The sequence below is a fragment of the Rhinichthys klamathensis genome, unplaced genomic scaffold, assembly GCF_029890125.1.
Source record: "Rhinichthys klamathensis goyatoka isolate OS25496 unplaced genomic scaffold, OSU_Roscu_1.1 h1tg000731l_1, whole genome shotgun sequence".
Lineage (NCBI taxonomy): Eukaryota > Metazoa > Chordata > Actinopteri > Cypriniformes > Leuciscidae > Rhinichthys > Rhinichthys klamathensis.
Window position 1 is genome coordinate 379,726 of NW_026607144.1, and position 22,675 is coordinate 402,400.

A 22,675-nucleotide genomic window follows, 5' to 3' on the forward strand; every position below is an offset into this window, starting at 1 on the left:
TCAATAGCAAAAAAAAAAGTCTATGTGAAACTAATTATAGTCTGAAAATAGCCTCTGTGTACAAGTAAATTATTCAAAAAGAGTTAATTGCCATAAAACTCAAGCCCAAAAGCCAAGGAGAGGAAGAAAAGGAGTGAGACCCACAGCTCAAGCTCTCCACACTAATTTGTTGGGGACGCAAATAATCAATAATTCATAATTCTGTGCGAGTGAATGCTAAAAACAGAGTGTAGACGGGCGAGGCGGCTTTATAAACAGCTGAGCGGTGACCATAATTCACCACGGTACAGCCGTTGCTAGGAGACAGAGTTCTGCTGTCTCATGTGTTAAACAGAGGTGAGAAACAAGACACTGAGCAGCACATTTCTGGGGGATTTTAACATTTCTGAGAAGATGGTGAACTGAAAACATACAGTATGAAAAACTTTGTGAATTACTTTGCACATTTTTATTCAACTGGCATTGGTGGCATAAAGGAAGGATGGATGGATGGATGGATGGATGGATGGATGGATGGATGGATGGATGGATGGATGGATGGATGGATGGATGGATGGATGGATGGATGGATGGATGGATGGATGGATGGATGGATGGATGGATGGATGGATGGATGGATGGATGGATGGATGGATGGATGGATGGATGGATGGATGGATGGATGGACGGACGGACGGATGGATGGACGGACGGATGGACGGACGGATGGAGACAGACATTAAAATGATACGATAAAAGCTGCCTGTGTCGATCAACAGCCTCCAACACAAACACAGAACTACAGATGAATCTGTAGAAACTGACGGGCTTTAAATAAAGTTCTGGACTGAAACATTTATGGAGACAGTGTTACTCTAGAAGTGATGGATGGAACGAGAGGAGAAGAGAAAACCTAACAAACAAAAGCTGTTTTCACAAATTATTAACATGCCTCTACACTGTCAGACTAAAGTAAAACTTTGATAATCCTTCTGACTATAGGGAGAGTCGGATATAAAACACAGCAGGAAAAGAGCAAGAGTGTGTGATGATGATGATGATGATGATGATGATGATGATGATGATGATGATGATAATCCTCCATCCGCATGAAGAAAACATTATTACTCCAACACTCTCTTCTCTCTCGTACACGACCTGTATATGCCTTACTCTTCCAGCATCAGAATTACTCTATTCAAATCCCTCCTCTTCTCATTCATCTTCCTCTCCAAACACTGAAATTAATTCAGCCCAAACACTTCCACAGACTTCATTCAATTGTTGTGTCATCATTTCAGCCTTAAGAATAAACTTAATAATACATTTAAGATTAGACTGTGAAAATCTCAGATTGGACTGACAATGTTTGCCATTTAAAAATGATTATAAAGTAGTATTGTAAAATATTTATACTTCTCGTGACTGGCAATTTAAAATCACACTGTTTATTCAGACACAAAGTGGAAGCTCATTTCAAACCCAACTGCACTTAAAAGAGAAAGAATCAAATTCTCAATAAAACTCGGCAGAAAATGTAAAGAAATCAGAAGGAACTGTGTTGACTTTGTTCTATCAAGATGCAAAAAACAAAGCGTAATGTGTTGGCTGTTTTAAAGACACAATGCATAGACATTTGCAGCACTTGAAAAGCTCTTTTAGTAGGACAATCTTGCAAACTTTGAGAAATCCAGTGACTATTTTTGTACTATTTGCAGAACTGCTTCATAGATGAAATGAAGTAATTTAATAATTGATGATATTTACAACATCACTGAATCAACACTGAACTGACTTCAGATGAACAGCCGAACTGCATCATTTTCCTGTTATCACTGTAAAGCTGCTCTGAAACAATCTGTATTGTATAAAGCGCTATATAAATAAAGGTGACGACTTGACTATATATATATATATATATTTTTTTTTTTTAACAAGCACTCACTTTAATCGCCTTTAAGGTTGGGAGTATACAGTGCAAACCAGACAGTGGGAAATCTAGACTTATGATCTGTGGGTGAGCTTTAGTTGTAGTAATATTTAAAGAATGTAAAAAAAAAAAAAAAAAAAAAAAAGTATTAATAATAATACATAATAATAAAATAATGATAATAATTATGAATAATAATATAATAATGTTTTAGTTCTAGTAATATTTTTAAATAATAATAACAACAATAATGTTTTGGCTCTGGTAATATTTATAAAACATATGAAAATGAAATATTCACGTTAAATAAATGATATCAATTACTTGAAGATGTAACATTTCAGCGATTAGAGGTACAATATGTAAGAATTTTGTAATAAAATATCCAAAAATCACTTGCACAGTGTGATATATTTCCTGCAGTTGTGTACTTACAATATCCCAAAAGTCTCCAAAGATTTTTTATTTCAGAGAAATTCACATTTTAAATAAGTGGCCGTCCCGAAAAAAAATGTCGCCAGGTCAATGACGCAATATCCGCGCTATCCTCGGTTTCCGTTCATACTGCGATAGCCATGACGTAACCATGGCGACAGACGTGGACAACTGCGTAGTGCGTAACGTTTAGCGGCACGCAGTTCTTGTTTCTTTCAAACATAGACCATGGCAAGCAGACTTTGGGACAAACAAGGAGAACTAAAATGAGGATCAATATCAGCGTGGCGTTTTTGAGATGCCGAGAGCTCCACGTCCGCGACTAACTTGGACTCGCCAGAGCTTCACGAGTCACGACTCGACAGCTTTATTAGACAGGTGAGCAAATGTACATAAAACAAATCAATGTTCTATAACGTTAGCTCAACATGATGAAATGTTAGAATGTGGTCAGTATGTTATTCTAATGTTGATCTAGCTTAACGTTACTGCTAGTTTCGTATAGCAAACGAACTAACACGTAGTATAACATTATAACTTTCAACACACATTTAAATGCCGTTTAGTGTGATAGTGTAACGTTAGACCAAGTGAAGCAGCGCTGCGTTACCTCACAAGTTTAATTTGTCTAATAAACTGACCTGTGTGAGTAATCCAGCACTTGCGGGTAGTTCGGTAGAATTAAATGTCCTTATTCCTTTATATCCGCGGGACTCGCGTGTGATGTCTCTTTAGCAATCGCGACCTGCTTCATACCACTGTAATGTTAAAAAACACGAATGTCTGCACTCATCCATAAACATTATTAGATCCATCAGCTTGACAGCAAGTCCCATCATTCAGCTCATCACTGCGTCATAAACCTACGCCTTTGTTATTGTTGGAAACTGCGCCCTCTTGTGGTGAAAAAATCTTACATATTGTGCCTTTAAAGGGATAGTTCACTTTGAAATTAATTTTTGATATGTTTTAGCTTACCTCAAGGGCATCCAAGATGTAGATGTCTTTGTTTCCGCAGTAGTTTCAATTTTGGTATTTTTAGCTCAAACCGTTCTTGTCTGTCAGTCATATAATGCAGGTCTATGGTCACCACCTCAAAGAGCATGCACAGAGAAGTCCAAATTAAACATGATTTAATGACTCGTAAATGTAAGTACACATTGATGGCCTAAGACACGAAACGAGCGGTTTGTGTGAGAAAACGAACAGTATTTATATCGCCGGAAGTGAAACCTCGCGCGTGTACGTGACTCATACAATTGTTTTATTTTTTTGGAATTGTTTTCTTTTACGACGGTTTAAACATCCCAGATAAGCGCAAATTAGTACCCTTTTAATTAGCCGTCTTACCTACAATCTCTGCTCTGTGTAAACAATGAGTGACGTACACGCGCGAGAGATCACTTCCGGCGCTATGCGGAAAAGACCGAAGCGCCCGCGCCGGCGCCCTCAGATCACTTGGACGTGGCTGTGTTTACAAGAGGTAAAAACGATATAAATACTGTTCGTTTTCTCACACAAACCGCTCGTTTCGTGTCTTAGGCCATCAATGTGTACTTACATTTACGAGTCATTAAATCATGTTTAATTTGGACTTCTCTGTGCATGTTCTTTGAGGTGGTGACCATAGACCTGCATTATATGACTGACAGACAAGAACGGTTTGACCTAAAAATATCAAAATTGAAAATACTGTGGACACAAAGACACCTACATCTTGGATGCCCTTGAGGTAAGCTAAAACATATCAAAAATGTATTTCAAAGTGAACTATCCCTTTAAGAACATACTACTCTAACAGTTCTCTGGAGGGGAGACATAGACACATAAAGAGGTCTGAGCCCACAACATCCACTACCTTACTTTAAGAAAAGTATCTAAAACTTCAACATTATTATTTTTGATTCTTTGCAAGGACTGTCATTTCCTTCAAAACATGCAAATCCAGAGTCATGCTGTGTGTGCAAGTGAAAGCAACACTCATGCATTTGATCATCTCCCACTGTACCGGGAAGAACTCCTCTCAGGTTTAGAAAAAAGACATGCATACACACACACAGTGGACAAAACTAAAGCCCTGAGCTAAACGTGTGTCTGCCTGGTTAGACAGAGAAAGGTCACTGCTTCAACCATGAGATTCTCACGGAGAGCTGGACACAGTTTCACGTGCTGTGATCCATACAACATCGATATCTGTCGCACTCATTCTCCTACATACAAACCCAAAGCTAAAATCTATTTGCCCATTTGACCATCCATCCAACCATCTATCCATCAATCTACCTGTCTATCCATTTCTTAATCCATCCATCTATCTATCTATCCATCCATGGTCTATAAAACCTTCAAACTTTATAACTTCACAAGATTTTTGCAGTTGCATGAAATTCAATTCTTTTCTATATCCCTGTTAACTTATAATAGCAAGAAAATTAAATCTGTTTAAAGTAGTAAGGTTGAAGTTGCCACAACAGTTTTTAGATGTATTAACCTAAAAGAGAAGAAATCAAATATTTTTAAGGGCATGAATTTCCTAGAATGCAGTCAAAAGTATGAACCTTTTCATTGCTAGTAAATTATAATAAAATTATAGTGCAAAGTATAAGCATGCAAATAATAATAATAATAATAATAATTCATTACATTTATATAGTGCTTTTCTAGGCACTCAAAGCGCTTCACATGGAAGGGGGAATCTCCTCAACCACCACCAATGTGCAGCATCCACTTGGATGATGCGACGGCAGCCATATTGTGCCAGAACGCTCACCACACACCAGCTTACTGGTGGAGAGGAGACAGAGTGATGAAGCCAATCAGTGTATAGGGATGATTAGGAGGCCATGATGGACAGAGGCCACTGGGCAAATTTGGCCAGGATGCCGGGGTTACACCCCTACTCTTTCGAAAGACATCCTGGGATTTTTAATGACCACAGAGAGTCAGGACCTCAGTTTAACGTCTCATCCGAAGGACGGTGCTCTTTGACAGTATAGTGTCCCCGTCACTATACTGGGGCGTTAGGACCCACACAGACCACAGGGTGAGCACCCCCTGCTGGCCTCACTAACACCTCTTCCAGCAGCAACCTGGTTTTCTCAGAAGGTCTCCCATCCAGGTACTAACCAGGCTCAGCCCTGCTTAGCTTCAGTGGGCAACCAGTCTTGGGCTACAGGGTGATATGGCTGCTGGAGTGAGTTTATTATGAGTAATTATGAGTTTAAGAATGCATCATTTGCCCACTGCTCTCTCTGTCCTCTTCTGGCTGAGGGAGAAACTATAGTATGCAAGTGTGTGTGTGTGTGTTTGTACACAGATGTCTCATCAGAGCTCTCTCTGCTCATATTTTATTCATCGTTTGCTTGTGCGGGCTACAGGAGACCATGCTGCAGACAAGCCAAAACAACCGCTGTGTGTGTGTGTGTGTGTGTGTGTGTGTGTGTGTGTGTGTGTGTGTGTGTGTGTGTGTGAGAAAGGGTTTCAAAGGTGCTAAAGCCAACACCCACCAATCTAAACCCAAATGGCTCAGTCTGTGTGTGAGATTCAGAGTTCATGGTGACCTTGGCTGCTCCTTGTGGGCCTCCATACTTTAGTTCAGACATGCAGCCATCTGCTATTTCAACATCCATCGCTGGCCTTTATCCAAATCAACCCACGGACATCAGAAAACCAAATCCTCTCGCGTCTCTGGACACCAACACAATCTTTCCAAGAATTCCAAAAGCCTTGTACAAATGTTCAAGATCGTCTCTGTATGTTTGAAAATCTCCCACTGACTCCAAGTTATCTTGGGAAGTTTAGACTTAGCAAATAAATATGACATATTGGGCAGGATTTTTCCTGTTTCTTTCTCTTTTTCACTTCCAGCAAAGACATTCACAAGCATAAGAATTCAAATTAGGTGTAGAATCAATGATTTATCACTGGATTTATTATTGTGCTGCCACAGAGCAATATAAATATAATGTTTAATATGTTCGATAGCAAGCAATAAAATATTTAAAAATGACTGCAATTTTTTTTTTTTTTTTTTTCACATAAACTGGCTAAATGAGTGGTATTTTCTAGTAAGCTTATTGCTTATTCTTATCAACACCACATAATGTATCATTTTACAAAACAACTTTAACACTATTCTTCTGCTGCCTTGTATTAGCAGTATTTCTTTCAGGAAATGCAAATTTATTTTGTGATTATTTTTCTCTATTTCATAGTCATCATCTCACCAAAAAAAAAAACAAAGAAAGAAAGAAAAAGAAGAAAAAAGTGCTAGACCAAGATATGAGACACGATGTCATCATAATAAACCTAAGAACTGAAACCTCTGTAAAATAACTTTTATTGGTCTGTGAGACTAAAGCAAGCCGTATCAAAAACATCAGGGGTGACATTTAAAACATGGACGTCAATGATCCAGAAGATCGTATTCCTGTGGTAAAAATAGCCTGAACTAGACGGAGAAGCATAAAATACACGTCACACAACTCATTTAGCAGAAGCTCTACACCTCAGGGGTCACAATTTGATGATAAATGCGTTTTATCCTCAGAAAACACGGATGAATATGAACCAAAAGCTGAGTTGTGACGTTAATGGCTTCTGTCAATTCGGCTAAGATTATGAAAGCACTTAGACCACAACAACAATAAGAGCAGCGAGAGCTTTTTCTCCTAACAGTGGCTCTGTACCCAGTATTACAGTACCGCTGGGTAATTAGAGGCCCTAATTGGACCATCCACCGCTACATGCTGGTTGAGCCCCTGAAGGCAGCGCGTGCATCGCACACAAGAGTTATTACAAGCAAATCTGTGTATGCACATGGATGGAGAGTGCACAGAAAAGCTCCCCGGGCCTTTCTGGAATCCTTTCAGAGTCTTTTGAAACACTCCAGAGTCTTTTAAAGCCTTTACCGAGCTTCGTACCAGTTCTGTTGTGCGATGTGGGGCGGTGTAGCGGTTAGAGGATTAGTTTAGGCAACAATGAAAACTCTCATTCGAGAGACATGGCATATTGCAATTAGCGATGAGACATGCGAGAACAAATAATACCAAGCTTGACACAATGTGAAGAGAGCTAAATCATTCTTGGTTGGTATCAAAGCTGGTAAGGTAATGTGATATTTGCGCTCTTGAGGAAGACATTTAACCCCAGGTTATGTGAAAGTCCTGATTGTGTGCTAATATATAAAGATTTTACAATTCGTCTGCAATGTAAGAACTTCAGATATCCTTGAAACATTAGTCAGCATCTTAATGCTGCAGAGTATTTAGGCTAGGCAGAATAGTAGTAGTGTTTAAGCTAACTGAAGCGTCAGGCAATCTGTTTTAATTAAGAGTGCTGGCAGGAGCTACAGGGGCATGCGGCGTTCAAAGCTTCCTTCAGCCCACAGAGAGCTGCTGATGTACTGCTCTGTCGTGACCCAGCATTTCACCAGGGGGATGTAGTGCAGAAGTACAACCTGGCTCAGGTCTGGAGTATTTGAGGTGGTCAGAATGAGGTCCAACCGGAAAGTGGATGATACCACAAAAAAAAAAAAAAACATTGTGGAACAAGACACAAATGGTTGATGACAAAAGAAATAAACTACAGACAACAGACACAACTAAACGGTTGTTTTGACCGTTTAAAAATTTGTTTTTAAATTAAGCTTCAAAAATACAGTGAAAACAGCAATACTGTCAAATATTATTACAATTTAAAATAACTGTTTTCTAGTTGAATATATTTTCAAATGTAATTTATTCCTGCGATGCAAAGCATCATTACTGCAGTCTTCAGTGTCACATGATCCTTCAGAAATCATTCTAATATGATGATTTGCTGCTCAAGAAACATTTTTTTTATTATCAATGTTGAAAACAGTTATGCTGCTGAAAACTATGATGCATTTTATCATTTTTATCATCAAAGAGAGTCTGAGTCTTAAATGGATCTCTATTCACAGTCTGTTTTCTATATTTGTTCTTCATACTAGTAACTTTTACAAAGGTCGATTATCGAACGGCACTAATGATTAAACTTTTGATTAAGATAATGTTCCATATGTACCCATAGATAGATGATACTTATCAAGGATGATCATTTTTAACTAACATTAATGCAATGGCTCAGAATGTCATTGCACTGTAAAACAAATTTACCTACGGGTACAATAAAGTAACCTAACCTATAGCTAACATAAAATAACAATGAACCATTTTTTAGCATTTATGTTGGTTCTTTTAATGTTGGTTAAAGCTCCAGTCCGTAACTTTTCCTCTTTGTCGCCATCTGTCTGTTCGAAATCTGTAACTGCAGTGATTCGCGGAATTATTATCTTTACGTGGGTTGTAAATCGGCATGAAACAGCGCGGATGAAGACAGTGCTTTGAGGCGAGTGCTGCTGTCAGTCACCGCGCTGTGTGGATACTGTCATACAGAATCACAGATTCACTTTTTGAAAGTTTGACCAACATAAGAATTTTCATAAGAAAATGTCTTCTGAACAATTAAGTAAAATCCATTTTTGTTCTGACCAACTAAGGGGGAAAAAGCATTCGACATGATAAGCTTCGTTAGATTTAATCAACGCGATTTACAGCAACCGTGCAAATTATAGCCTACTTTGTTCTCAAATTCATGTTAACAACATCACATCAGCATTGCGTGACTAATGTTAAATTTAATGTGTTTTATGGTTACCTGTGTAGTTCAGAATTCATATTCTCCATAATAGCAAAACGAGAAAGGCACAACAAAGGAAACTCCATAACTGTGTGAATTAAGAAAACGTACTGTTACACGATTGAACTATTGAAATGTCTTACTTGTTCAGCAGAAAAAAGCCGTCTCTTCTTCCGTTTTGAACCCCTTCAAAACACGGAGTTCACGCACTTTTCAAAAGCCCCGCCGATGTTTAAATCCTTGTGTTCGCATGAGACGGTTTCTTTCTCTTTCTCTAGCCACCTTAAATCCGAAGTACGAAGTCTTTTGGGTTTTAGAACTGCTGAATCTCCAGTTGACACTGATGATTGTTGTTTGGATCTTTCTGGATGCCATAAGTTTAATTATGTAAAGTGCTGCGAGAAAAGCCTATACATCTAAACATCTCGTCACGCGCAGTATAGCCGGCTAGCCGAAACTCCTTCTTTATGTGTACGGGTGTGACGTCATGACGCAAAGACATGCTCGAATTTCTCGCGGAAACCCACCAGTACCACTGGAATTAAAATCATTATTACAAGCTAACCGTTTTGAATCTAGATATGGCAAGCAGATAGTTCTGACCACTGGCAGAATAAGTTTTTTTTAATATAATTATTTTGGATTATTTTTAACTTAAAAAAGTTACGGACTGGAGCTTTAATGTTAATTTCTACATATATTAATACATTTTAACATTTTTAAATTGCATGAATTAACATAAGTTGATGCATTGTGAACAAACATGAATTAACAATGAATAGTAGAATACAAATTAACAGTAACCTAGATAATTTATGTTTGTAACAAATAAAATATGCATGAATATATACATACATAAATATATACATGCATCAATAAATAAATTAAAGTGTGCATAATGCATGCATAAATGCCTAAATAAATAAATGAATGTTAGTTAATGATGCCTAATGCATTAATTAATGTTGATTGACTGAACTAAAGCGTCACTGTGCATATTCTTGTTGCGTGGCTTGAAAAAAATAAGTTTCCATTCTGAAAAAGAAGCAAAGGTTAAGATGAAGCCTCAAACATACTTAGTACTGAAGCATTCCCAAAGGGAGAGAGAGAGAAGACACTTGAAAACAAAATCAACAGGAAGCAATAAAACAAGGAACTACCAAAAGGGAAGCGACATACTTGAACATCATCGAGATGGCAAGAGTCAAAACTGCAAGTGATTCACAGATCTGCTCAGCGAAGCCAGGTCGAGACCAGTACCAGCGGGTCATGACCAGTACGTGAGCATGTGTGCGTGTTTTGACAGCGTACAGTACGCCAATCATAAAGGGGACGGCTAAAAAAGGGAAGTGAAGTGCATGTCCTTGTGTCTCCACCGGACTGGAATGAACTTCAGTCAAGCTGCATCACATCACACTGCGGAAACGTCCGTCCCAGAGAGACTGACTCCATGCTGAGCTTATAGAAAATAAAGTTTGACAGTGGGATTTATGCTTGCGTCCTTTGTTGCTGTTTTGATGCGCGTAGGTAGACAGGACAATGTAGAAAGCTAAATCAGGTTATGAGTTTTTAGGCCAGGGCTCAGTCGAAAGAGGAAAACTCCAGCCAAAGTTATTACTGAAGTTAACTAACAAAAGAAAATGCTGGTGCAATCCTCACAAAGACGGAGGAAAATGTTTTCTTCCAACACCACAAAGCCTGAGAAATCTCATTTTTCATATGGAACATGCTGTCAGGGGTGAAATATAGCGGCATATGGGTGCAGGTATGGAGGTTTCTGTATCAGGTGGCATAAATAAAGACTGCTGTGGGCGGCACAGGATGCGGTCCATCCCCATATCTCATTCCTCAGCTTTCTGCTCAGTCATATTCAATGACAAATACAACGCCGGTTTCTGGCTCTACCAGCGATGGAGGAAGGCGACTATGTGTGTGTGTTCCTTTGCCTTTAGGCTGCCTGAAAAACAAGCTTGGGTTGCAGTTGAGTGCTCGAAAACCTGTAGAGACTCACCAGAGGGTGGAGAAACAAGAAAGTAGGTGAGAAGGAAAGAAATGTGGTAAAGACATGTCCAGAAGCTGACGGTTTCTGTCACAGTGGCCCTTTCTTAAGCAGCGAGAACATGGACAGATCCTCTCACTGAACGTGTCAGGTGAAAGACAGACACACTAAGGGCATTTTCACACCGCAGTTTACCTGGAAATACCTTAGAAATCAGATCTGGTGTTTGGTATTTTCTGCCAGCTGCTTATAATCTGAACTAACAAGGTCTGATTTGTGACCAAATCATTATTTTGAGTCAATTCGAGTCAACGGGTAAGCAAATACTGAAGGTCCGAATCGATTTGTGCTTCAAGGTGAATCAGTTGGTGGCTCAGTCTGAACAAGGGGGTAATCCATCGACCGGAAGTTGAAGCCGGCCGGGTGCCGCCATCTTGTAGCAGAACTTCACTTGCGTTAGCATTTCCATTGACTCCCATTCATTTTGGCGTCACTTTGACAGCGAATAACTTTACATCTGAGGCGTTTAAAGACTCCATTTGTCCATTATTTATTTCTAAAGAAACACGACAATGTATAAAGGGCTCCATTACCTTCTATGTTACATTATGGCCCCGTAGAAACAGATTTTGTAAAAATAGGCTAACGATTGCGTCATAACCACTCGACTCTCTGTCGCGCTGTACAGAAATGACCGTACAGACAGGAGGAGAAGCTCGCAGGCGATCGGGGGGACGTCCCGTCAAGGGAGAAGCCCATAGATAATGAGTCCATAAAAGCAACGGAATACTTACTCCTGCTCACTCACGCCAAAGAACTCTTTGCTCAAGTTCCCCGTCTCTGCAAGATTAACGTTGGCAGTTTTCACGCACAGCTACTAGAAGAGTAACGTCTGTCAGACAGGTTGCTCACGTCATCAAGCTTAGTTTGAGTCGGTTTGAGTCTGCGCGTCAGGAACGGAAGTGCTCAAAAATCGCTAAAAGTGGGCTTCAACTGTCTCAACTGAGTTCCAATGAGATGGCTCTGTCCACTTCTTATACTGTCTATGAGTCTGAATTGGTTCATGGTTTAGTCCAAATCAGTTTGTAGTTCAGCCTGAATCGGTTTGTGATCCAGTCAGAATGGGTTCAGGGTAATTTTGAAAAGTTTAGCTCTAAATCAGTTCATGGATGAATCAGCACTATTGAGGTCTTATTAGTAAACAAATAAGACCATTTTTGTTTCAATACATTTGTTAAACAGGGAACCAAGTAGGTTAGAATCAGTTTGTATGCGCTCCCACTGGAGAGGTTTTCTGTAATGAGACTGTCCAAAAGCCAGACAGGATAAGATCATTGTGGATGTTTGGTGGGTGTTGAGGAAAGGAAGAAAACATCATTAGCTTCATGCCGCAATAAAGAACCACTTTGATTTCTACATGAGGGTCATTGGCCACGGGGACAATTCACTTGAGCAATACGGGAAGAAGAGAGAGATTAAAAAAAGAAGACAGAGAGAGACAATAAGAAATAAAGATCAAAAGAAAGACTACAGTAAATCCATGTAGAGAGTAAGTGGGCCTGATGAGGATTCAATCATTGTTGTCCAGAAATACCTTCTTCAATTAAACCACAGCATCTTATGGCTTCTTATTTCCTGTTTAAATCCACTTCCTGTTCCTCATCCCTCTACTACTAAACGTACTTTTGATTGAAATATGTCTCTGAGTCCCTTAAGATGTTGTTAAGCCAATGAAATTATACGTTAATTAGCATTCAGCAAACACACACACACACACACACACTCTCTCTCTCTCTCTCTCTCTCTCTCTCTCTCTCTCTCTCTCTCTCACACACACACACACACACACAGGGTAAAATAAAGTAAATTTTTAATGATATTAGACTATTTTTGTCAATGCATTTCAGTATTAAATGTACTACTAAACACACACACACACACACACACATATATATATATATATATATATATATATAAACAAATTAAATAAAATATTAACTACATTTAGACGAGCTTTATTAATATAAAAAAATAATAAAAAATATATTTTAGGATGAGTCATTTGGTACCTCTTTATTTGTATGGATATTAATTTGTATGAATAGTAATAATAATTTAATAACTTAACTGAAGCACCTGGCTACTAAGAGATTAGGTATTTCTCAAGTTTAGAAATCGTTAGTTATAAAAAATAAATAAAAAATTGTGAAACAGACAGGTGAGCTAGTTATTGTCTGGAGATCCTGGTTTATGCACAGCAGGGACGACAAGCGCTTTGACATTTCCAGATCCGAATGGGACACGATTCATGGATATTTTTTCTCTCTCCTGGTTTCTTTTCCATTGGCCATGTCAACTGTTCGTAGGAAACTAGACATGATATTTATAGTCCCACTGCCGCCTTCAGGAGATCTCTCTCTCTCTCTCTCTCTCTCTCTCTCTCTCGCTCTCTACTCATGGGCATTTCAACTCCCAAAAGAAAAAATTATTTTACAAACAAATGTGTGTGAACTCACCCTACGGATGTTTTGAAAAATCATGCCATGAAAATATTCAATTGAGTTGGTAAAGCTCTACTGGGATGCATTTAATCCATATCTTTCAGCATTAATAACCAACAAAATGCAGTTCAAATCCAGTTTCTTGGCTGCTTGCAAAACCACAGAGGAGCGTTTGGCAGGGGCTTTGCCAGGTGTGACCCAAACTAATTTGATTTAAGCAATTAAAAACAACCCTTCCAGTCAAAACCAGCAAAGTGGACCAGACCTGCCAATAGTCAAAAGATCGGCTCTTTGAGACTAGTGGGAACATGACAATGCAATCATTTAGACTACATTTATTAAGAAATTCTGTCTAAATTTCAACAGCAAACTTCTGTCTTTTTCGTGTCTTGAATGTACAGAAACACATCGAGGTGCTGCCCGAAAAACCCTGAGATGTGTGAAAGGACATTGGTTATTTTTCTTATTTCTGAAATCATGTCCCATCAGATAGAGCCGCTGAAGCTTAGCAGACCTTCTTACATAAAACATATAACATATAACAGTAAAACACAAAATCATTCCTCTAGGAAAATACATCTTTTTCAACATTCACCCTCCGATTCATTTCTTCCATTTTGTGATAGTAATTCATACTTGGGTGCTTTTATTTATTTATTTATTAGTAGTGTTTACCAAGTCAAGCATCACTATTACTATTGCTCATATTTCAGGTCAGTGATTTGAACTTTAATTATTAAACTATGTTTGCCTTCCAGACAATAAATATGGCAGAGAACTCCCACAGACGTACGCTACAGTAAGATCCAGAGTCATATCTAGAGACAAGAATATCACCGAGACTTGAGGGTGGACCACCTAGCAACTACCCACAACACCATTCAACATGCTTAAAACCACTAACAACCTAGCAACAACAAAACAGCACACTGGAAAACACTTACAAAATTATTATATTATTATAGGCATGTGCGAAACGGCTTCAAAAAGCGACTCAGTGGGTTGCATAAACCACTGGTTGACTATGTTATAAGGATGCCATGGTATAATTAAGTTTCAAGTTGAAGCCTAAAATTGATGCACTTCTCAGGGGGAGTTTGCATGCAAAAACAACGTATTTTGGAGTATTTTTAGTTGTCCTAAAAAACCTTAGTGGTGGGTCACTAAATTAAAACACTGTGGCTGAAATTATCCAAACTAAAAACATACAATAATGTTCAAAGTTTTTTTTTTTAAGAAGCCTCTTATGCTCACCAAGAATGCATTTACAGTATTTGATCAAAAACACAGTAAAAACAGTAATTTGTGAAATATTACCATCTAAAAGAACTGTTTTCTATTTGAATTTATTTTCAAATGTCATATTTTCCTGTGATGCAAAGCTGAATTGTATGCAGTCTTTTAAGCAGCCATTACTCCACTCTTCACTGCTCATATTTGGTGCTTAAGAAACATTTTTTTGGGATGACTTTATTTTACAATCCTGTTCCCTATACTATATACTTATTATAGTAATTGCAATAACTGGATAATAACTAGGTACTAACCCTGAACCTATCCCTAAACCTAATTTTAACCCATGTAGTTAAATTATATTACCAGTACTTTCTTAGACAACTACACTGTAAGTACACGACACGTATTGTAAAATAAAGTGTAACCCATTTCTTTTCATTATCAATGATGAACACATAATTGTATTATAAATGTTGATATTATTGTGGAAACCATGACACTTTTTTTTAGGATTCTTTCAGCAATTATTTGAAATCTTTTGTAACATTAAAAATGTCTCTGCTGTCACTTTTGATGAATTTTGCTGAATCATCTTTGCTGAATACAAATGTCAAAACAACATAAACCTCACTAATCGACTAGATGACTGTTGGCCGACTAGTTAATCTACTGGTGATTATCCATTCGCGGTTTTCCAATTAAAGACATTCACAAATGCTCCCATAGGTAGGTTTAGTCAGATTTAGCTCTTTCTGGGGCCAAATCCATCAAAGTACAGCTAAGTACATCCACACACACGCAGCTCAGTCAAAGGACAGCTCCACAACAACTTCAAAGAAGAGAGTGTGTGTGTGTGTGTGTGTGTGTGTGTGTGTGTGCGTGTGCGTGTGCGTGTGGGTGTGTGTGTGTATAAAGGCCACCTGCTCAGTCACCGATGCTGAAAGCTGTCTGGGATTAGAGGACCCACACACACACACACACCGAGAAATGGAGTCCAAAGACAACGCTTTTCATGTTCACATGTGTGTGGAATACCACTAAGAGCATCATGTGGTCTTATTTTCCATCCTCAAAGACGCAGAGACGAATGTGCGTAAAAGCAGACGTCTTTATTCAAAGAGAGAGCACATCAAAACAGTGGAGTCACGGGGAAACTCAGATGAGCTCGAGTGATCAGACTAATGCACAGACTCTATTACGAACTCAGAACAATCAGCACAGCCTTTGAACCGCCGTCCCATTACAGCTGAATCGAAACCGCCGGAGCATTTACAGCGCGATAAAGAGCGAGATGGTGTTTAGACTGTGTGTTTTGTGTACCTTTAGTGCTGAGAGTTTTGGACGTCAGCTCCAGCGTGTTCAGCGTCTCTGTGCCGATGTTCTCCAGGGTGATGGTCAACTGCTGGGTCTCTCCATTAAACAGCTGCAGGGACACACTGGTGGACAGGTCTTCACTAGACAGATGAGCCGACCTGGACAGAGAGAAAAAAATACAAAGATTAAAATCCTTAAATGTTCATTGGGAGTGTAAATAATTGCTTTGACACAATTTGATTATATTTAATTTCATTTAGATTGTAAATGCTAAATGTAAAAACTTTCATAAACATTCTGAAGACACAAACGTAAATGCAGGGGCAATTTACAACAGTGAAAAAAAAATGGCATAAGTTTTACTTTAAAGGGCTTTAACTTTTAGTTTTACTTTAAAAAGTTTAACTTTTTACAATTGACAAGCTCTTTTGATTGCCTTGCATAATAAACCAAGAATCTCAGAGTGCACCTGTGGAGAAAAGTGTCTGCTAAATAAATTAATATAAAACACTCGGTATTATTATAGCTATTATAATCAATTATTCATTTGCATATTCATTCAATTGAAATTTGATGTATGCATTTACATCTCTAATGTTCTTAGACAGATAGAGAGATAGAGAGATAGAGAGATAGAGAGAGAGAGAGAGATAGATAGATAGATAGATAGATAGATAGATAGATAGATAGATAGATAGATAGATAGATAGATAGATAGATAGATAGATAGATAGATAGATAGATAGATAGATAGATAGATAGATAGATAGATAGATAGATAGATAGATAGATTTGGGTAGCTATTTTCTAGTCAATGAAGCATAGCTCTCATCTTCTTTAATAGAAAAATAATAACTTCTAAACAGTTTTATTTACCAGGCTTACATTTCGATTACGTCACCATAACCTTGACAAAAAAATTTTTTGCTTCTTTGACTCAAAATCTTGCTAAATGTATTTTCATGTTGGTCCAGATAGCGCACACCCTAGAGGACTATTGTAAAGTCCAGCCAATGGCGATGTCAATAAGTTCAATGACTCTTTTAATTGAAAGGTGGAACCTTCTTTCCTACAGCCGCTGTTCAATTAAAAGAGTCAATCGCCTTATTAGGGCTTCGCCTCAATGATTTCTCATGTGGCTTGTCCCCTTATATCACCTCTAATTTAGCAATGCCACACACGCTTCTAGTTGAATGAGAAAAAAACAGATCATGAGGATGTGCAAAAGCATGCTGCAAAAAGTCAGATTCACCTTTGTGTATGAAAAATCAAAAGTCTTTAAAATGAGGGAACACCCTGAGGCAGGGTCCATTTAAAAACTGCTCTGTTCCATCAGTTTCCCCTCAATCGTGGTGTTTGTTCCACTCAGAGAGTCTAAACAACCTTTAGTCAATCATTTAAAAGTTTTAATACATTTTTCACGTCTTCTTCAAACCATAGTTTTTGTCAAAAAGCATTTGCACTGAAGTTTGACTCTAAGTGCCTCAAGAAGCTCAAAAGAAAGTGAAAATGAGTGTGGATGGATCAAAATGTCCAGATTAAAATGAAGGCCTCAGCGTTTTGTTTTCTGAAACATATATTCACAACAAAAAATTTCTATTAATTGATTAATTTGCTTGTCATAAAAAAAAAAAGACTAAAACAAAGTTTAGTTAAGGAAAAAACAGTTCGGTTCACTTGAACAGGAAAAGGAAAAATCAACAAAACTGTTTGTAATATGCATTTCTGCTTGAAAAACTGTATAGTTATCGGAGGCTAAACTTAATTCATATGCACATTCTAGAGTAAATAAACTATGATAACAGATACTTTTAACTGAAAGGTGGGATTTATACAGCTGCCATATTTGGAGGTACAAATTGTTCCATTCATTTTTACATATCTCCTCTCTCTGACCAAACCTTTATTCCAGCAGAGCCACACTAAATCGACTAATTTCATTTCATTTCATTCTGAATGTCATTTCAGACTGATTTTGTTTAAGTTTGAATAATAATATTTTGAATGTACTTGAGAATAAATGTGTTTCCAGCAGCTTTTCCTGCAGAGCTAAATGTGATTAAAATGACTGACAATCCTGTCAAATGGAGTATAATGCTGTGCGTGTGTGAGTGTGTGTGTGTGTGTGTGTCTATATAAGGAATTACTCTAATTAGCTCTGGGTGCTTTGGGATATTTCAGAGTCTACAGCCTGCCAAAATCTTCTCAAACAAGCCATATTAAAGAAGAAGTGAAAAAAGAGGGTAAAAGAGTTTATCGTCGTAATACCCGCATAAAAGTACGTAAAATGGTTCTCATGTAAAAATGTAAACAGACCCAAAACATGTGCCACAATCAATGTTTCTAATGTTGTTGAATCCAGAAATCGAGACTCAATATGGTGTCTGTAGTGACGCCTTAAATTAAAAGAGCCATTTTTTATTTTGATAATTAGCTGATTAATACTAGAACATGATTGACCTTTAGCTGGACAAGCCTGAAAAATACATTTCCCCAACATGATTCGAGCAATGCAGCATTAAAATAAATAAATAAATAAACAGCATAAAGCAGTGTAAAAGTAGTCTTTGAAGATTATACTATAGTTTTCTGAGGAACAGACTGAACACCACCTGTGTATCCTCCACTGTACACACATGTAAGAACTTGAGGAGAACTGACTTCATTCATCCATCAAAAAAAACCAAAACACCAGTTGATTAAGAAAACATTATTGCCTGCAGGTTTTGAGAATCGAGAATCCCCTGCTCGCCTCAAACACACACTCACACGCACGCACACACACACACAAACACACAGTGTTCTGCTTCATTTTTATTCTCTTTCCTCCTCTCTTTCCTTATTATTAAAAACTAAATTATTTTATTATTAGCTTTTTTGGTAACACTTTACTTGAAGGGGTGTGCATAAGACTGACATGACACCTTCATAACCATGACATGGCATATGTCATGAATATGAAGTAGGGTTTATGCATGTTTATGACAACTGTCATTAAGTGTCTTTCGCTCAATAATGCCATTTTGAATGCAAATATGACATTGTTTAAGATGTCTTTGTTATGACACCTTGACATAAACCATAACATCATAACCTGTCAGTGTCTTTGTCATGACAACTTGACATTAAGTTAAACTGTCATGTGGTTGATTTTGACATTGACTGTCATGAGGCCATTATAACTGTGTCATGAATATTTTTCGTGACCTCAACTACAGTGGTACACATTAAATTTGTCATTAAAAAGTTATAATGGCTTCATGACAGCCAATGTCAAAACCAACCAACTGACAGTTTAATTTTAACCAATAAAGCTAAGTGGTTTCTTAAGTTTGATAATTAATCTGCTATGTCATGTTTATGACAGGTTGTGTTGTCTTAGTAATGTCAAGTTGTCATGACAAAGACACTGACAGGTTATGATGTATTGGTTTATGTCAAGGTGTCATAACAAAGACATCTCAAACAATGTCATATTTGCATTAAAAATGTCATAATTGAGCGAATGACACTTAATGACAGTTGTCATAAACATGCATAAAACTTCCTTCATATTCATTACATGTGTCATGTCATGATTATGAAGGTGTCATGTTAGTCTTATGCACACCCCTTCAAGTAAAGTGTTACCGATTTTTTAATTATTTAAAAAAATAATTTATATACGTATATATATATATATATATATATATATATATATATAAATTATGATTCCTTCTAGCATTAAATAGTGTGGAATCTTATTCAAACAATCACCTTAATATTCTTTTTCAACCAATAATATATTATATGTTTCAAAGAATCAACGGCATGAATTTTGCGGCAAAACTTTGTTATCTGGTAGGCTGATAAAAAAAACGCTGCAATCCTGACTCCCTAACCTGCCATCAGCAGCCAGCCAATCACAACAGATTTCCTGCCAGCACTTTATTTCGGTGTTCAATATGCATCAGGCGGTCCGTGGGCTTTCCATGAGCAATCGGGCATGCTGTCTGAGGCTGAGAATAACCACCTGAACGAAGGCTTCCTCTGATATTTGACAGCACTGAGCAAAGTGACATCTCTATAAAACCGTGTTTTGCAAGCAGGATGCAGCAACTAAAATATGATCATAAGAGAACGTGATATAATTAAATCACCTTATAATTAATCTTATTGTATATTGTGAAGAAGGAAAGCGTGAACCTCGGTAAGGACGTGCAGAGCTGCAGTCGTGGGAGTGACGGCACCACCTCCACCATACAGCCGCTGCTCTTCACCCCCACCAGACCCTCCAGAAGACAGTCACTGCTCACCCCGAACACCGACGTGTGGTACCCTGCACAACAAACTATATTAGTCAAAACCATATTTAAAAATCTTGCATAATCACAGACCGCACTAACGATCCGAAGGCAATTAGAGCTCATTAAAGTCTCTCCGAAACACGCTCATGATTCGTAGACATTAAAAACTGCTGGAATGGCCATAAAGCAGGGATCAATGAGTTTATCCCATTTTAATGAGAGGATATTTAGCTGCTTTATTCAAGCAGAGAAACACTTTACTTGTTTTTCAGTTTGAGGCAGACTTGATTTCTGCATTATTACACCATTATGAACCAATGTTGAACAATAAACGTTCAGTAAAAACTAATTTCTCATTTTTACCTTCACTGGTCCATTGATTTTGAAACGCTAGAATACTGATGAATTCAGAAACTACTTTAATATTTACTTAATGTACTCAATATTTACTCAATAATATTTCCTGCACATTATACCTTTGAAAAAAAAACTGAATATATATTCACAAGCCAATCATCATTATTTCCTCACTGAATATTCAGCTTGAGTTCTGATTAGAGTTGTTAAACTGAATGCAGTTTTGTGGTGTTGTAAAGCTCACCGTTGACGGTGATGTTGCCTGTGGTGCGTGGAACTCCAACCAGAGTCACCGGATACAGGCCCGACTCCGCTGGCAAAGACAGAGCGGCGGGAAGAGACTCAAAATCTACACCTGATGTCAACAGACCCTGAGGGACACAGTCACAGAGTATGTAGTGCTCAATACACATGGGTAAATATATAGTAGTAATGTTTTATATATATATATATATATATATATATATATATATATATATATATAGTTACACACATACACACACATATATATATATATATATGTTGTGTTTATAACTGTGTAGAACGAGTAAATGACTACATTTTCATGAATTTTATTGTTCTCATTTTAATACCAATAAATAAATCAAACAAAATAAATAATAAATACATAACAACACTATAAAAACGAATCTAAATAAACTTTGATAACATCTAAACACAAAACAAATAAAAAACACAAATAAACAAATGAATAAATAAATAAATACTAACAATGTGAGAAAAAAAAGCATCTTTCTTAGCTCAGTAGATTGTGTAAATATTAATGTATTGCTGCTGAGCACCTGAGGAGTTAAATATGTTCTCTGTCCTGACTTATGTTTTTCTCACTAAAAGGAAAAATCATTCAATCTACAAAAAGAGGATGATTAACATAAACAGCACATGACATTTTCACAAGGCAGCAATTAAATCTTTCAACTTCAACTGAAAACACATTTACCAAATACAGCAAAAAGCTAAACTAAAATAACAAACACAATTTTGGGGCATTTTGTGAACCTCCTAATTGAGCTTTTTTATGGCAGAATACACGCGTCTTACTATCTTAATAATAACACTAGAATAAAGAGATAAGACACAAATGCAGAAGTCAAAAGCAGAATGAAAAGACCGAAATAGATCAATGAAAAAAAACCATAGGTGACAGACCAAGATTTTAGTTTTTTTTTTTTTTTGCTCCTTTCCTTTTTTCTTTTTACTCCAAACATCATATAATCAATCATCCTGATATCAATCTGATATGGAGGAGATGAAATCACTCCCAGCATGCTCTGCCCATTACCCATGGAGAAAATTGCTCTTGTTCACAGAACTACAAAGAAAGGAACCAGCGTTCCCAGAATCACAGCGGCAGATGAGAGCGAGAGACAGAGACAGATTGAAAACCAGCCGTTTACTCCTCCGTCGTGGAGGTGAGGGCCGACTATTACTGCACCTCCAGAAGTCAAGCTGCTCTCCGAGGATAGTTTTCCCGAGTTTTCTATTCATACACGAGACACCACTCAGACTCCATCAAATGTGCATTATGGGGTTATCATCAAATTAGCCTGAATGAACCAATTAAACTCTGAACTAAACGGGAAAAGAATCAAGAAAGAGGATTTTCCATTTCTCCTGATATTCGGTCCGCTCAGTGTCCAACGTCTCTGTGACACGAAACTTTTCTATCTATCCAAAGAGAACTTTAAAGTCAAGCCATTTTAGTCAAGCAATTTGGAATTACATTTCACACCCAACATATTACAGAGTCGAACTAAATATTTAATGAAGAAAAAAAAAAAAGATGCAGCATTTTATTTATCATCAGCTAATTTCCTGATCAAAGAGTGCAATAGGAGAGAGAGCAGCACCAGCACTGGTAAGATCATTGAGTCTCATACTATTAATGGAGATGATTGTGTTTTGAGCGTCTGCGAGTTTCCACTTCAGTTTCATTTGCTGCAGTTTGCGTTTT

The 22,675-nt window shown here is 37.5% G+C and overlaps 1 protein-coding gene and 1 pseudogene across 2 annotated transcripts in view; both read right to left on the minus strand.

The window, feature by feature from the left end:
- trappc9 (trafficking protein particle complex subunit 9) overlaps positions 1-22,675 on the minus strand; it is a 224,905-nt gene that overhangs the window by 129,397 nt on the left and 72,833 nt on the right. For both annotated transcript variants that reach the window (XM_056242579.1, XM_056242578.1), the window contains 3 exons: positions 20,945-21,071; positions 20,243-20,375; positions 16,064-16,215 (listed from right to left, as the gene is read on the minus strand). In XM_056242579.1, the coding sequence (XP_056098554.1) occupies positions 16,064-16,215; positions 20,243-20,375; positions 20,945-21,071 (412 nt within the window). The remainder of the gene's footprint in view (positions 1-16,063; positions 16,216-20,242; positions 20,376-20,944; positions 21,072-22,675) is intronic.
- On the minus strand, positions 5,421-5,537 carry LOC130077367 (5S ribosomal RNA; annotated as a pseudogene).